This window comes from Lissotriton helveticus, chromosome 1_1 (assembly GCF_964261635.1).
Source record: "Lissotriton helveticus chromosome 1_1, aLisHel1.1, whole genome shotgun sequence".
Lineage (NCBI taxonomy): Eukaryota > Metazoa > Chordata > Amphibia > Caudata > Salamandridae > Lissotriton > Lissotriton helveticus.
This window is the reverse complement of record NC_136057.1, coordinates 62,581,353-62,596,541: the sequence shown is the minus strand read 5'-3', so window position 1 is coordinate 62,596,541 and position 15,189 is coordinate 62,581,353. Positions and strand designations below refer to the sequence as shown.

General features: G+C 44.9%; 1 protein-coding gene across 2 annotated transcripts in view; it reads left to right on the top strand.

Moving 5' to 3' along the window:
- Positions 1–9,047, top strand: part of LOC144825096 (uncharacterized) — a 78,500-nt gene extending 69,453 nt beyond the window's left edge. For both annotated transcript variants that reach the window (XM_078684004.1, XM_078684054.1), the window contains exon 2: positions 6,647–9,047. In XM_078684004.1, coding sequence (XP_078540130.1) covers positions 7,339–8,088 — 750 coding nt within the window. In that variant the 5' untranslated portion in view covers positions 6,647–7,338 and the 3' untranslated portion in view covers positions 8,089–9,047. The remainder of the gene's footprint in view (positions 1–6,646) is intronic.
- Positions 9,048–15,189: the final 6,142 nt, after the last annotated feature.

Sequence of the window (15,189 nt, the reverse complement as noted above, 5' to 3'; positions counted from 1 at the left end):
CGGTCTCGGACTGAATCCGTGCTAGATCGCGGCAGGCTGTCACAGTGACGGCGCCCGGTTCTGGGTATGATAATATCGCCGTGGTAACCGGGTCACGTGACAGAGTGGGCGGGGATACGAAAAGGCATGAGGTCGCTTAGCAACATGGAAGCCATGGAAATAGTCAACATACTGCGTTAGAGATAGGATAGCTACAGGCGTATGGAGATTAGAATGGTTAAACGTGGTCCCGGTGAATGGAAGGAATCAGCATTCACAATGAGAAAAACCACCAAAGGGAATCGTCTGCAATACTTATTCAAAGAAGGGCAAATACAGGAGTGTTGGTATTGTGTAAAGACTAAATCAAAGCCTATTAAAGCAACAATATAGTTGTAACTAAATCAAGCCAAGGTTAGACCATCAGGCTCCCAAGTGGATACTAGGGGCCCGAACATGGGCCAGAATTCCCGTTTAAAACATACATGTAGATGGAACATTCTGCTGTACATTTAAGAAGTTAAAGCCACAAAATTAGTAAACTGATGACCAATGTATAACAACAATAAGTAAACTAATGACCAATATATAACAACAATAAGGGGCGTACCTCACTCAGGCGGGTAAAGGCCCTTTACAATTGCAATAAGACATGTTTGAGCGATGATGGCGTACCTCGCACATGCGGGTAAAAGCCACTGAACATTAAATTGAGATACTAATTAAGTCAAAGTGGCTAATTGTGAAAAAGAACTGTCCTGCTCGTTGAGCCCTGATTCAATCGAGTTGAAAGTGAACATCCATTTGAGTTCACGGGTATTGAGGATGCTGGAAATACTACCCCCCCGAGGTCCCAAGGAGGCTTTCTCAATGATAACCCACTTTAAACTTTCTGGTAAGTCACTTGCGGTGGAGAAATGGTCAACCATGGGTGCAGTTTGTACTTGGCAACGGATTCTGCTCATATGTTGAAGTATCCTGGTTTTAGCCTTTTGCTGGGTCTGTCCTATATAGATCAAATTGCATGGACAGAGGATGGCATAAATGACGTTGACCGTGTTGCAGTTGGTATGGCTCTTCAGTTGAATTTTGTGATGGCGATAGGTGAACTCTTTAGTCTGTATTGTGCTGTCACAGGCTTTGCAGCCACCACATCGGAAGTGTCCCAGAATGGGGGGTAAGTTCCACATAGTGTTGATGGTGGGGGCCTCCGGTGTCTTAAAGAGGGAGCGGACCACATGGTCTTTAACACTCCTTGCTTTCTTGAAAGCATGTAGTGGCGGGTCTTTTTGTTGGATATCATCCGATATCAGTTCCCAATGGTTGTTTATGATCCGTTTTATTTTGTTACTTTTTGTATTGAAGGTTGTGACGCATACCATTCTCTGTTCCGTTTCATCTTTGTCCGTCTTAGGAATGAGCAACTCCTCACGTGGGTAGAACCAGGCTCTCTTCCTTGCTCGCTTAACCAGTTGTTTAGGGTAGCCTCGACTCAAAAGTCTCTGTTTGAGTTCTTCAGATTCAGTGAAATAATGGTCTTTGATGGAACAATTACGGCGTAGGCGTAGAAATTGCCCAAAGGGCAAATTATCCCGCAATGCTCGAGGATGATGACTGCCGTAATGCAGCAAGGAATTTCTTTCAGCTGGTTTTCTGTATAATTTGGTCAACAAGTGGCCTTCGTTCTCATAGATAGTAAGATCCAAGAAGTTGATTTGATGCTTGTCAGATTGGATTGTGAATTTTAGAAACTGGGATTGGACGTTCAACCAGTCAAAAAACAACCTCAATTCTTCCAAATTGCCCTGCCATATCAATAGGATGTCGTCTATGTATCTCATCCAGAGACCGAGATGGTCTCTGAATGGATTACTTACCAGAAAGTTTAAAGTGGGTTATCATTGAGAAAGCCTCCTTGGGACCTCGGGGGGGGTAGTATTTCCAGCATCCTCAATACCCGTGAACTCAAATGGATGTTCACTTTCAACTCGATTGAATAAGGGCTCAACGAGCAGGACAGTTCTTTTTCACAATTAGCCACTTTGACTTAATTAGTATCTCAATTTAATGTTCAGTGGCTTTTACCCGCATGTGCGAGGTACGCCATCATCGCTCAAACATGTCTTATTGCAATTGTAAAGGGCCTTTACCCGCCTGAGTGAGGTACGCCCCTTATTGTTGTTATATATTGGTCATTAGTTTACTTATTGTTGTTATACATTGGTCATCAGTTTACTAATTTTGTGGCTTTAACTTCTTAAATGTACAGCAGAATGTTCCATCTACATGTATGTTTTAAACGGGAATTCTGGCCCATGTTCGGGCCCCTAGTATCCACTTGGGAGCCTGATGGTCTAACCTTGGCTTGATTTAGTTACAACTATATTGTTGCTTTAATAGGCTTTGATTTAGTCTTTACACAATACCAACACTCCTGTATTTGCCCTTCTTTGAATAAGTATTGCAGACGATTCCCTTTGGTGGTTTTTCTCATTGTGAATGCTGATTCCTTCCATTCACCGGGACCACGTTTAACCATTCTAATCTCCATACGCCTGTAGCTATCCTATCTCTAACGCAGTATGTTGACTATTTCCATGGCTTCCATGTTGCTAAGCGACCTCATGCCTTTTCGTATCCCCGCCCACTCTGTCACGTGACCCGGTTGCCACGGCGATATTATCATACCCGGAACCGGGCGCCGTCACTGTGACAGCCTGCCGCGATCTAGCACGGATTCAGTCCGAGACCGGTTAGCCGCCATTCGGCGTTCCTCTAATCCCTACATCTGTATGCAATCCACTTGGTTTTTTGGCTCACGAGTAATTTTAGGACTCTATGCTCCTCAGATCCCTGAACGAGCAAGGTTTGCCTGATCAACACGGACCCATTTCCGAGCCGGACGCATTCACACGACGGTATTCGGGTGAGTTTCCTTCCACCCTGCATGCCTGCCGCAGTCTGTATCCACCAGTCCCTCTAGTTTAATTGATTTTGCGTCCGCTTGAATTTTCCAGATTCTATAATTGCGGGTATTGTTTACCCTGATCCACATCGACACGGACTAATCTCCAAGCCGGACGTTTACTCACGACGGCTACCGGGTGAGTTCATGTCCATCCGTTTTGCTCGTGTAATTCTCACTCTCTCCAGTTTACTACAATGCACCTCCGTTTCAATTTTGTAGAGTCGACTTTCCAGGGTAACTGTAACCCGGATCCATACCAGCAACGTACTTACAACTATTGTTGCAAACGACGGTGAGTTTTGCCTTTACCATTATCCCCGATCACCTATTATTCAGTAGCCATTTAGTGCTTCATATTTTGGATATATTCACTCCACAGATCCATCCGGGACACGTTTTACTTACCAGACTCGGTCCTGTTTCTACCACATCTGTGGTAAGTCATACAACGACTCTCAAATTGTGCTGTATGTAGGCGCTTTACAATCCTTAGCCATATTGTTGCCTGGGCCTCTCACTAACGCGGTCTCAATATTGAGCAGTCGCGTACAACTGTCCACCTTGTTCGCTGTGGCCTATCTCCACGTGCCAATAACTAGTCAACCTCCAATTTATTTGACCCTAGTCTAATTCAATGTATTCTTACAGATATCACTGTCCCTATATACTGTATGGGACTTTAACCAGTGCCTTGAATTCTACCCACTATGGGGTGATGTGCTTTATTGCCTATGTACAACTATCTACAGGGACTTGTTTCCCGTACTCACAAAATATTTTTATATACCAAATAGGGTGTGTGCCCCTCCAGTCCTGATGAAGACCCTACAGCAAGATAACCACTGATATCTGCACTTCTAAAGGGTCGAAACGTCGACATACGTCTACTTTCCATCGTCAACTCTACTCCCTACTATTTTCATTAATTGAACTGCTTGGAGTATGGCGTTCTTTGAATAATCTAATGAACATTTTGGTCTCATTTCACTGTACATAGTCTGTAACATTGTTAAATGATTGACAACTGTTGATTTTACTGTCACTTTCGAATTTTCACTTTTTCCCTCACCATTTCCCCACAACCACCACTACCTCCAACCCCTTCCTGTCTTTGGGGCACCATGTAAATTACCGATTTATTATTGTGTATACTAATACAGCATATTTAAATACGCATTCCCATTGTGAAGTAAACAGTGTGGACTCAAGTCATGTTTCTTTGATTATTTTTCATTCATGTGTTTACAAGTTCCATTGCTACTGGGACCCCTCTCTTTTCACTCACTTTTAACTAATAGCACCGGGCTAACTTTGACAACTAGGCGATGAATACGTTTTCATGTACCCCCAAAACTCCCCTGCCCCAATCCCCTTGGCAAACTTCATTGCCTCCAAGTGTTTGGGGGATAACCAAGACGCAGAATGAGTCAAATAGTCTAGAAAATGAAAGAGAAGCCGGGAAACGGATTCACATGCTACGATCACGTTGGTTAGTCTGTAAGCACTACTTTTATTAATGAGTTTCTCATTAGTAAAGCACCACGGTGTACATGTGTGGCGACACTTCACCCATGAGGTACTTGCCAAGCAATTGTTGACACAATCCACACCTTGCGTCTTTTTCAATATATTTATTACGAAGTGCAGGACCTTCCCAAGGGATTTTGCACACTACATACATTCACTCTAAAAATAAAACGTGTAGGTAAAAAATAATTGGCATTCACAACGTCAATAGCTCTAATTCACAAATGCGAGACCTATTTGCATTGCAGATACTTGTTAATATTTACATCAGACCTCTGGCAGAGGTATTGAAATATTTTGGAATATCTCACTAGTGTTGTATGCTGATGGCACTCAGCTAATTATTTCCCTGTCGGCAGAGTCGACTGGCTTTTGTGTCAAATCTAAAAAATGTGTATCAGCGTTGGCCAAATGTATGCACGACAACTGTTTAAAACTTAATTAAACAAACAGAGCTCTAAGGAGCAACCAGCCTAGCTGCCTGGATGCAACTTTACATGCCCTCCAGAACGCTACCCTCCATCCAATCCAAACCTGGCCCACATCCCTCGTCAGGAGAGACCGAACGAAAGGTTTCTCCTTCCATGTCTTAGCTCCAACCCAGATAAAATTCTATGCCTCCTAACCTAAGAAAGATTCAATATCACTTATTGTCCCGGAAACAGTGGAGGACCCAGCTCTTCTCCATCTAGGCTGACTATTTCGCCTCTCTGGGGCTGTGTTTATTAGGATCCTTTTATGTCCCTTGCTGATATTTTCTGACACCCGGACCCTTACCTTACCCTCAGGGCAGGCAGGCAGCCTTCAGGTGTTGTGCTTTCTAAGCCTCGGCTCCCCTCTTGTAAAGGGTCAAAGTGGTAACACCCTTGCAGCAAGTGCCTTTATCAGCCACAGGATTAAGATACAGTGCACCCCAATTCCCAGCTCAGTAAAAGCCTTAAACAGACCCAAAATCGAGCATGTACCTACATGTTCGCCTCCCCTGTTTGTACCTCATAAGTAGCTACCTGTGCACTTCCTCAGTTTTTATGTCCCCGGCGAGCTTCTCTAAAGATGCTTTTGATCCATCTACGCTATCATGGTGTTTGTCTATTAGTTCATTACCTGATGTCTGCTGTGTTCATTGTGTCACTCCCCTGCTTTAGCGGTCAATGAACCCTGCTGAGCGAGTATGCAGCCATAAGGGAGCTGAATGTAAGAAATATCCAGAGGTGTAGGTGCTGCACTCCCCCTCAAGCAATGGACATCTTGTCTTACTCTTCCAATGCTCCATCCACTGACCGAGGAGCATGCTGGCACCAAACAGAAGACATTTAGCTAGATACCCCGGTAAAGGCAGAAAAAGATAAAAAGCAGACACGTACTGGCAGCAGAGATATCGCAGGTATATTATTAGTTGTGATGGAATCACTATAATAAATGGTGCAATCTTCCAACAAATGCTTGAACCATCCCTAGGAATGTGGCAAAAATAACTTAACAAACAGAAGTAAAGACAGGAGTTAGAACTTCAGCTCCTCCAGTGTAAACTGTGAAGTACTGTCAAGAAGAGTGTGAATGGAGCTACATTTGTTATATACTTCCTGAAGCGTTACGTTTATTATATACTTCCTGCAGCATTAGCTTTATTATATACTTCCTGGAGCATTAGCTTTATTATATACTTCCTGAAGCGTTACCTTTATTATATACTTCCTGGAGCGTTAGCTTAGTTATATACTTCCTGAAGTGTTACATTTATTATAAACTTCATGAAGAGTTTTCTTTGTCATTTAGTCTTGAAAGGGTTACTGTTGTCATACACTTCCTGAAACTGAAGTGACAGCAGCACATCCTGATCCATCTCTTTTTACACAATACCTTCTTGTTTAAATGAAATCTTAGCCATGTGTGTCTTCGTAAAGCTGTACTTCTAGCAAGTGGGCGCTCCATGTGTGCTCTTTCTGTACTAAGTTACTCTGTGAACACTGGAAAATCACCTCCTTTTCTGAATTAAGTAAGATTTACATGTTCAGTAGAACATTTAGTTAAATATCTGTGTATGGTGAAATATCTCTTGGTAACTTTCATAAATGGTCATGACGAGATGTATTTTACAACTAGTTAAATATTGTGTATTCACATACTCTTACATTTCCATTTAGTGATTTTAATTCTCTTTACATCCAATAGGAAACCAGCCTTGAATGCACAAATGATCGTGAATAATGACAGTAATCGTGCAAATCTGAAAAAAGTGGTAAAAAAAATGAGCTCCAATATTCAGGAAAAGATCTGCACAGTCAGAGACTGAGAAACCTGAACATAAACGGATAGATCCTCGAAGAGGCAGTCAAGAGCAATTCAGTGGATTTAAGAGTCTGAGCTGTGCAACAGGACTAAGAAATGACCTCTAGAAAATTAAGGCAACAGCACTATCAAACCACTTCCTGTATTAACAGACCTCTACCACCAGCTTTGATAATGTGTTCGGTATGAGGTGGATACAGCATTGCTCTGCTTCCTGTGATGATGACAGACCACCATTGAGCACGCTAGGTGTATTGTAAACTCTTGCTGGCCATATCACAGGAGCAAGAGAAAAGCCCAAGGGAGTGGAGCCAGACAACTAAGGGCAAAGGAAAGAGGGTCTCTGAGACTGTCCCAATTTGCTTCGACCAGAAGGAAGACTAATCATCACTCATAAACATGCCAAACCATTCCTCAATCTAAAGACATAACCACCTACAAAGAAGCTTTACTTTCCGCAATTATAATATGTGTAGTTGGTGAGTCTTGTATTTCATTGTGAAATCTGAAATCAACCATCCAAAATACCACACACATACAAGGAATGTGAGAGTAACACAAGTGCTTTATCAACCATGTTAGCTCCTCAGGAAACCCAGTCACGGGATGCAGATAATTATAAACCTGACCCAGAGACACTAACCAAGAAAGAGAAATCATACACAAGCAGCAAGAGCTTTGGTTTGTCATCACTACTAAAGCGCCATCAGCAAACACACACAGGAGAAGCAACGTGCAATTGCAATGAATGTGTGAAGAACTTTAGTCAGTTAGCACTCCTAAAAGATCATCAGCGAGAACACGCAGGAGAAAAACCATTCCATTGCACTGAATGTGTGAAGAGCTTCCGTCTGTCATCACAACTCCAAAGACATCAGCGAACACACACAGGGGAAAAACCATACCATTGCACTGACTGTGTGAAGAGCTTCAGTCAATTATCAAACCTCAAAATACATCAGCGAACACACACAGGGGAAAAACCGTACCATTGCACTGAATGTTTGAAGAGCTTCAGTCTGTCATCACACCTCAAAATACATCAGCGAACACACACTGGGGAAAAACCATACCATTGCAATGAATGTTTAAGTATGTTTTGTGATTCCTCAACTCTCAGGAATCATCAGCGAACACACACAGGAGAAAAACCATACCCTTGCAGTGAATGTGTGAAGAGCTTCAGTCGGTTATCACACCTCAAAATACATATGAGAACACACACAGGGGAAAAACCATATCAATGCACTGAATGTGTGAAGAGCTTCAGTCAGTTCTCAAACTTCACAATACATCAGCTAACACACTCAGAAGAAAAACCATAGCATTGCAGAGAATGTGTGAAGCGCTTTAGTGGGTCTTCAGATATACAAAAACATATTCAAACACACACTGGGGAAAAACCATACCATTTCAATGAATGTGGAAGCAGTTTTAGTGATTCCTCAAATCTCAGAAATCATCAGCGAACACACATAGGGGAAACGCCATTACAGTGCCAGGAACGTATGAAGAGCTTTAGTATGTTATCAATTCTGCGGAGACATCAGTGAACACACTCTAGATCGTAGCATTCTGAATGATCTGTAAGGTGCTTTTGTGTTGCTGGAGCTGCCAAATACACAGTGTTCTCATAGACCAGCCTTGCCCAGAGGAAGGAGTTCTTCGATATAATATGTACATCAGAAGAAAGGATACATCTTCAGTAGCCAAAGATAGTAGAAACGAATGCTTTCCACCGAGTTCATTTTAACAAAGTGCTGAGTCCGGGAAGTTCTTCCTGCTGCCGACCATCATCATCATCCTCACCACCACCATCCAACCACACTGCCAGTCAGGAACAGGAATGAGACTGCTCTTCAGCACACCCATCCTTATACATAACACACTACAGGGGTTTGCTCCAGGGTCAAACTCACTTTCCTTACACGTTATCAGCAACAAGTTCTAAACTGAACAAATTATATTTAGGAACAAGTGGTTTGTATGGCCATTAGTGGCATAATACATTTGAAACCCAATACTTTATAAATCTGTATGAATGATACATAACCAAACATCCAAACACCACCCATGTATGGACATCCAAGAGCCTTTAAAAAACACACTACAGAGGTGTGTATCAGGCTCAAACTCAATTTACTTTAACATTAACATGAACTAAATTATGATACAGCAGAAACAATCATGAGGCTATGAAATGTACACAATAATGACTAGATTTTACATATTCATATGAAATTTATGTTTTTAGATATGTAATAAAACAACAAATTTATTTGAATTCACGGTATTTGATTGCTGATTGTATAGGAGATCTTAAATGTGATTTATTCACTAAATTTTAAAGATAATTTGTGATGTCAGCAAGGAGCCTAGTTTATTTGGCAATAGAGGGGTCAAATCTTGATAACATGACTGCTTTCTGCAGAGAGTCTGGCGCAGGTGGCATCAGAGTGGACTATTCTCAACAGTGTGCCTTCTCTCAGTGTGAGAGGCGGTTCTTTGCTAGAGATGGTACCACCTCTGATTTCATAAGCAAAAAATGCTTTTATTTTATGTGTCACAAATACCCTACTAAAAGCCCACCAGTAATCCCACCTGTACGTTTGTCACTGGATGTCAGGCTGTGACCGAATTATACCAGGTGATACAAATGTAGAACATGGGAGGAAACCTAGAGCAAACAATTCACTGAGGAGAGATGGGACAAGCTATGGGGCTACTCACAACTGATCTCAAGAAATGCCATGTGCAAATGCTAGTTTATTTCTCTCATCAACGGTGTGTTGATGAGGATTGTGCTATGATATGAAGCCTACATGAAGGATTCCATGAGACTCTTATAGTCATTCTGCTCTAGTTGTCACTTCAGCAGTGTAGGAAGGTGGCTACCTGACTATGGTTACCCCAGATTTTTTGCCTGTGTTTAGCTGGTTTTTTTACTTAGTTGACCTGGTTCCCTGCTAATCAGGGCCCCAGGCCATCTGCTCTCTCTGTAAAATGGATTCCATGTACCCAAGGTACATACCACAATTGGAAATGGACTCCTTGTCAGCCCCTGTATAATGCACTATAGGTGCCCAGGGCATAGGGGCCACCAAGGCCTACCAGGGGCTGCAGCATATCTTTTGCCACCCCTGGCTGGTTCTTAAATTGACACAACTGGCTGATCACTCAGCTGGGGTAAGGTGGTGTAACCACCCCTTACTTAGATGTAGTATACCTATATCTGGACACATATAAACCTGTGAGCCACTCCTATGGAAGGCCTCATCAATCCTGGAGGCAGAGTGCGTGGTTTAATGTGAGATGGAGCTCTAGCATGAGCTGAGCCTGTCTGCAGCTGTCGGGAACAACTCCCTAAGCTGTTTCAGGATAATGCCATACCATATACTCTTAAGTGCCTTATAATCCTCGCGGTTATATAGCAACTCTGGTTTGGCTTTATCAAAACATGTCGTGTAAGGTGTCATACGATTTGGAATACTATCCCCTCGCCAGTTCTGGCGACGGGGATAGCATTCCACCCCTCTAGAGGGGTAAGACATGTTACTTTACTTAAATGCGGTTAATTTCTAAAAGGGACCTTAGATCCACAAAATGGATGCCTCTGCCACAGACAAGAGTCTGACCCCCTGCAGCTGACCGAAACTCAGCCAAATGGGGCCTGGACAAAGGGTTTCCTGTCGCAGGGGGGTGTTACCACCCTCCAGACAGGAGATAGTGGATTGTAGCAGGGAGGTCTGAAAGAAACCAGACACTGCTTGGGGCGCACAAGGCTGCCCCTTGCATAATCCGGCCAAACCGGTTCTGGGGCACTCCAGCCCTCGTGCCAGGGCGGCCTGGATCAAAGGAAGGGGGTGTATCCAGCCACTTCCTGGGTCCCACCCATAGGAGGGGACCTAGCAGGTAATCCAGCCCCCCAGATTCGAATAAGAGTGGGAGCAGTGCCAAGACACGGCAGATTATCCTGATTATCCTGAAACATAAGAAACGAAACTCTGGACCCTTCGACATCCTACTCAACGTGGAAGCCCGAAGAATCTCCCTTGTGGTCAAGGAGTGACCACCCTGTGCAAACAGGCACCATCCAGCCATCGACGTCTGCTTTGTCGCAGTTCCCGCCGGAACTCGAGCGACAGATCGACGAGATCAAGCTTGCCTGCCTTCCAACAGCCCGATCCACAGTCCCTGCAGAGCTGAGACCCGTGGAGGCGACCGGAAGCGTGGGGCACGCCATCTTGAAAGACCACGAGACGCTGACCGTGCAGCCCACGAGTGACCCTCGAAGCTGTACACCGGGGTTTGAGAAGCCCCAACCCTGAGCCACACTTGCACCGAAGTTCAGCCCTCCACACTCGACGAGTGCTGCGTGGGGCCCTTCTGCTACTTTTGGCTCAACGCGTTGGCCCAGTCACTTGCCAGCCGGCTAGTGGCCCCTGTGCCGACGAACTTTGAAATTCGACCTGTGAATCTGGTTGCTCCAGATTTGCACCAGCTCCCCTGAAAAGGAGCCCCCACTCTGACCCTCCTGGTTCGAGTGAGAAGCAATCTCCCGGTTCCGCGTGGATTGCTTTTGCCAAGTGTTGTTTGCTCCAATCTTGAAGCCGACAGCGCCGACGGTGAGAGCCTGCGTGGGACAGATAGTGACCCACTCCTGGACGTCGTAGATGCCCCAGAGCCCACGTGACAGCGGAGAGAAGCTCCTCGACGACCACCTGATTGCGCCCGACATTGCCTGGTTCCGTCCTGGTTCCACCCTGGTCACTGCTGAGTGACCCAGACTCTGTCCCCTCTGCTTTCAGGTACTTTTCGACTTGATTCCACCCTTGGACTCCACCGGACACTTCTCCTTCACCCCGCCTGCAGCCCTTTCAGCTTCAAGCACCAAGAGCCTGCGTGACGAAACCCGACTCAACTTCGACCCTGTGCATCCGCTTCCTGTGGGTGAGGTAACTTTGCCCCGCCGGTGTTCCCACACTGGTACACATCTCTAGGGTCTGTGTCTTAAGTTTTGTTCCTCTAGGTTCAGCGGAAGTGTCCTTAAAACTTTAACTTTATAACTTTTACGCACCATTGGTTAACATTGGTGCATGCGTGCGCTTTCCGCACTGCACCCGAATCCCGTGGGCTTTTCCCGACTTCAGCACTGCTTGTCCTGACTGCTCCCAGCGATTCCCTAGGCCCTAGGCCTAACCACTGTTCGATTGGTATCTCTTATACCACTTGTTTAGTATATGGTTTGAGTGGCACCCGCCCTCATCCATAATTGTGCAACTTTGTATGTTTAAACTGTGCTTTTGATTTAACGCTTGTGCCCCTTTATTCATAAAGAATACTGGGGATTGTTTTTAGTAATAAACACATATATTTTTATAATATATACTTGTGTGGTGTCCTTTCATTTGATATTACAGGATTGTATGTGGTAAAACAGCTCGCTTAACACGACCTCTTAAGTTAAGCCTTTAGGCTGCTTAGTCCATGCTACCCCTAGGATAGCTTGTCTAACAAGGTTGACTTACAACCAGACACCATAAGGGATTGTTTGGTCTGATATCAGGTGGTTCCAGAATTGGAAACATCACCTATCAGGCCAACTTCTCACATTGGTGAGCAGCGGTGCGGATTTGAGCTTGCTGTTGTTTTACCATTGCAATCTTTTATCAAATTGAAAGATCACATCAAGTACCTCTATGTACATATAAATCAAAAGCTTAGCATATTAAGTTCTACTGAACTTAGTAGTTGTAGATTAAAGGGATTAGCACACCCTGACTACAACTCACTAGCAAGGTACAGTAGGGAAACACTTAGTGTAGGTAGGTGCATCACTTACACCACACTAGAGTCATGTCTGACACAGGAATAGCCTCAGGGTCTGCTCCTGAGACAGTTGACCTTACCAAGGCAACTTCCAGCGATGACAAATTAACCCGAAAAGACTTGATTGCCTTGTGCATCTCAAGAGGGTTAAAAAGGGGCAGAAGTCCCACCTGTCCTATCCTGATAGCCATTCTAGAACAGGATGACTTAGAGAAGGTGAATGAAGTTCCCTTAGAGTCAGGAGATGGAGTGAACCCCCCTGTAACTGATACCCCTCAAGAGGAAGGAGAGGAGGGGGAGGAGGACTCAGATGTAGAGGACCCAGAAGATCAGGATCAGAGGGGTAGCCAGGTCCTAGTTGCCAGGCTAAACCAGGCCAACTTAGACCTACTGGGAACTGGAGAGGGCCAGCACCTCCCCAGATCCCACCATATCATTCTCCCAGGCAACAGAAGAGTGAGATCTCCCTCAGGGGACTCTCATATTTCTAGTGCCTCAAGAGAATCTCAGAGAGGTATGACTGCCTCTCAGAAGATAGAGCATAGGGCCAGAATGAGGGCTGTCAAACTCCAAATAGAGAGGGAGGAGGTAGCCTTGGCTCAAGCTAGACTTGCCTTGGCAAGAGAGCAAAAATTGTGTGGCTTAGATGCCACTGGTGGCAGCAATATTCCTAAAGAGAAACCCAGGTCCTATGATAGTAGAAACCTGACAAAGATTGTGCCCCCCTACAAGGAAGGGGATGACATCCACAAGTGGATAACTGCTCTTGAGAGAGCCTGCATGGTACAGCAGGTTCCTGAGGAATAGTGGGCAGCAATCTTATGGTACTCATTTTCAGAGAAAGGGAGAGATAAGCTCCTCACTGTTAGACATGAGGATGCAAACAATTACAAAGTCCTGAAGAGTGTCCTAATAGATGGGTTTGGCTTAACCACTGAACAGTACAGGTTGAAGTTCAGAGACACCCAGAAGACACAGACTCAGGACTGGACTGATTTTGTTGATTGTGCAACTAAGGCTCTGGAGGGTTGGCTACATGGCAGCAAAGTACATGACTTTACAGGATTGTATAATTTGATTATGAGGGAGCAGATCCTAAGTAATTGTCAGAACCAGCTCTTACACCAGCACCTGGTGGATTCTGATCTGACCTCTCCCCAAGAATTGGGAAAGAAGGCAGACAAGTGGGTCAGAACCAGGATTAGGCCTAAGAATCAGGACAATAACCAGAAGAAGGAGTCTACCAAGCCTCAAGATAAGGGTGGGGATAAAAATAAAGAAAAGACTTCCCCAGGGCCCCAAAACTCCAAGAATGGGGGTGGGTCCCAAGACACTTCTTCAACTGAGAAAAAGCCTTATTGTTATGCCTGTAAACAGGTTGGGCATTACAAAACAGACAACTGTTGTCCCAAGAATAACAATAAAGAGAATATACCTCCAAAGCCAGCTCCAACACCTCCTGTTACTGTCAACAGTAATCCCCCAGGAAGTGGGAGCACACCCAGGAATCTGGGTGGGTTTACTTTTGGAGCTCAGGAGGACCCTGGCCTATTCAGGTCCCCCTCCCCACATAATCTTGTTTATGAGACTGGCATGGGGTTTGCCAACTTCTCTGATTGCCCAAATACTTTGAGCAAGTATAGACAAGAACCCATCATCAATGGTTTGAAAGTTGAGGCCTTTAGAGACACAGGGGCTAGCATCACCATGGTGGCTGACTGTATAGTCCCCTCTAAGCAACTTTTACCGGGTGCCACATACCAGGTAACAAACATTGATGGAATGAAAACAAATCATCCCATGGCAGTAGTAAGTCTCAGCTGGGGAGCTGTCATTGGCCCAAAGAGAGTGGCAGTGTCATCAAACTTGCCTGTAGACTGCCTACTTGGTAATGATTTGGAAATCTCAGCCTGGGCTGAGGTTGAACAGGAAACCCATTCTAGAATGGTGAATTCCAATGGAAAGGTTAGTGGGGCTGTAATGGCTACAGCCCCAATCCAAGATGTCCTTCCTGAAAAGGTTGGTAGGGCTGAGAAACTCTCTGCCCCATCTTTAGCAAAAGCTCTTCCTGAACAGAATAGCAAAGCTGTTATGATAACAGCAGAAACCCAAACTGAGTCTCCTCCTGAAAAGGTTGGTGGGGCTGTGATGGCCACAGCCCAAACTCACACTGATCTGTGTGTTGTGAAGCCTGAAATGATGGATAACTCCACACAAACTGAGAGCATGGAGGAGGAAGAGACATCTCCCCCTCACCAGACTTTAGGACAGGATCAGCCTCCTCAGGGAACTGATCTTACCCCTGATGAAGGAACTGCCCCAGAGGTGGTTGGGCCTAGCCTGACAGAACCCCTGATGTCAGTGGACCCTTCTCAGGTGGGACCCAGTCTGGAGCAGGTAACCTGCCCCTCTCTACCTTGCCTTAGTCAGCCCAGGGCTGCAGAGGACAAGAAGGACAGTGAGACCCAGAGGGCCCCCTGTCAAATAAAGCACCCCCATCAACAGATTAGGGGCACCAAAACTAGTAGCCCTAGTGAGGTGAAAACTTTAAAAACTCCTGAGGGGGCCCCCTTAAAGACAGTTAGGGACCTCCCACA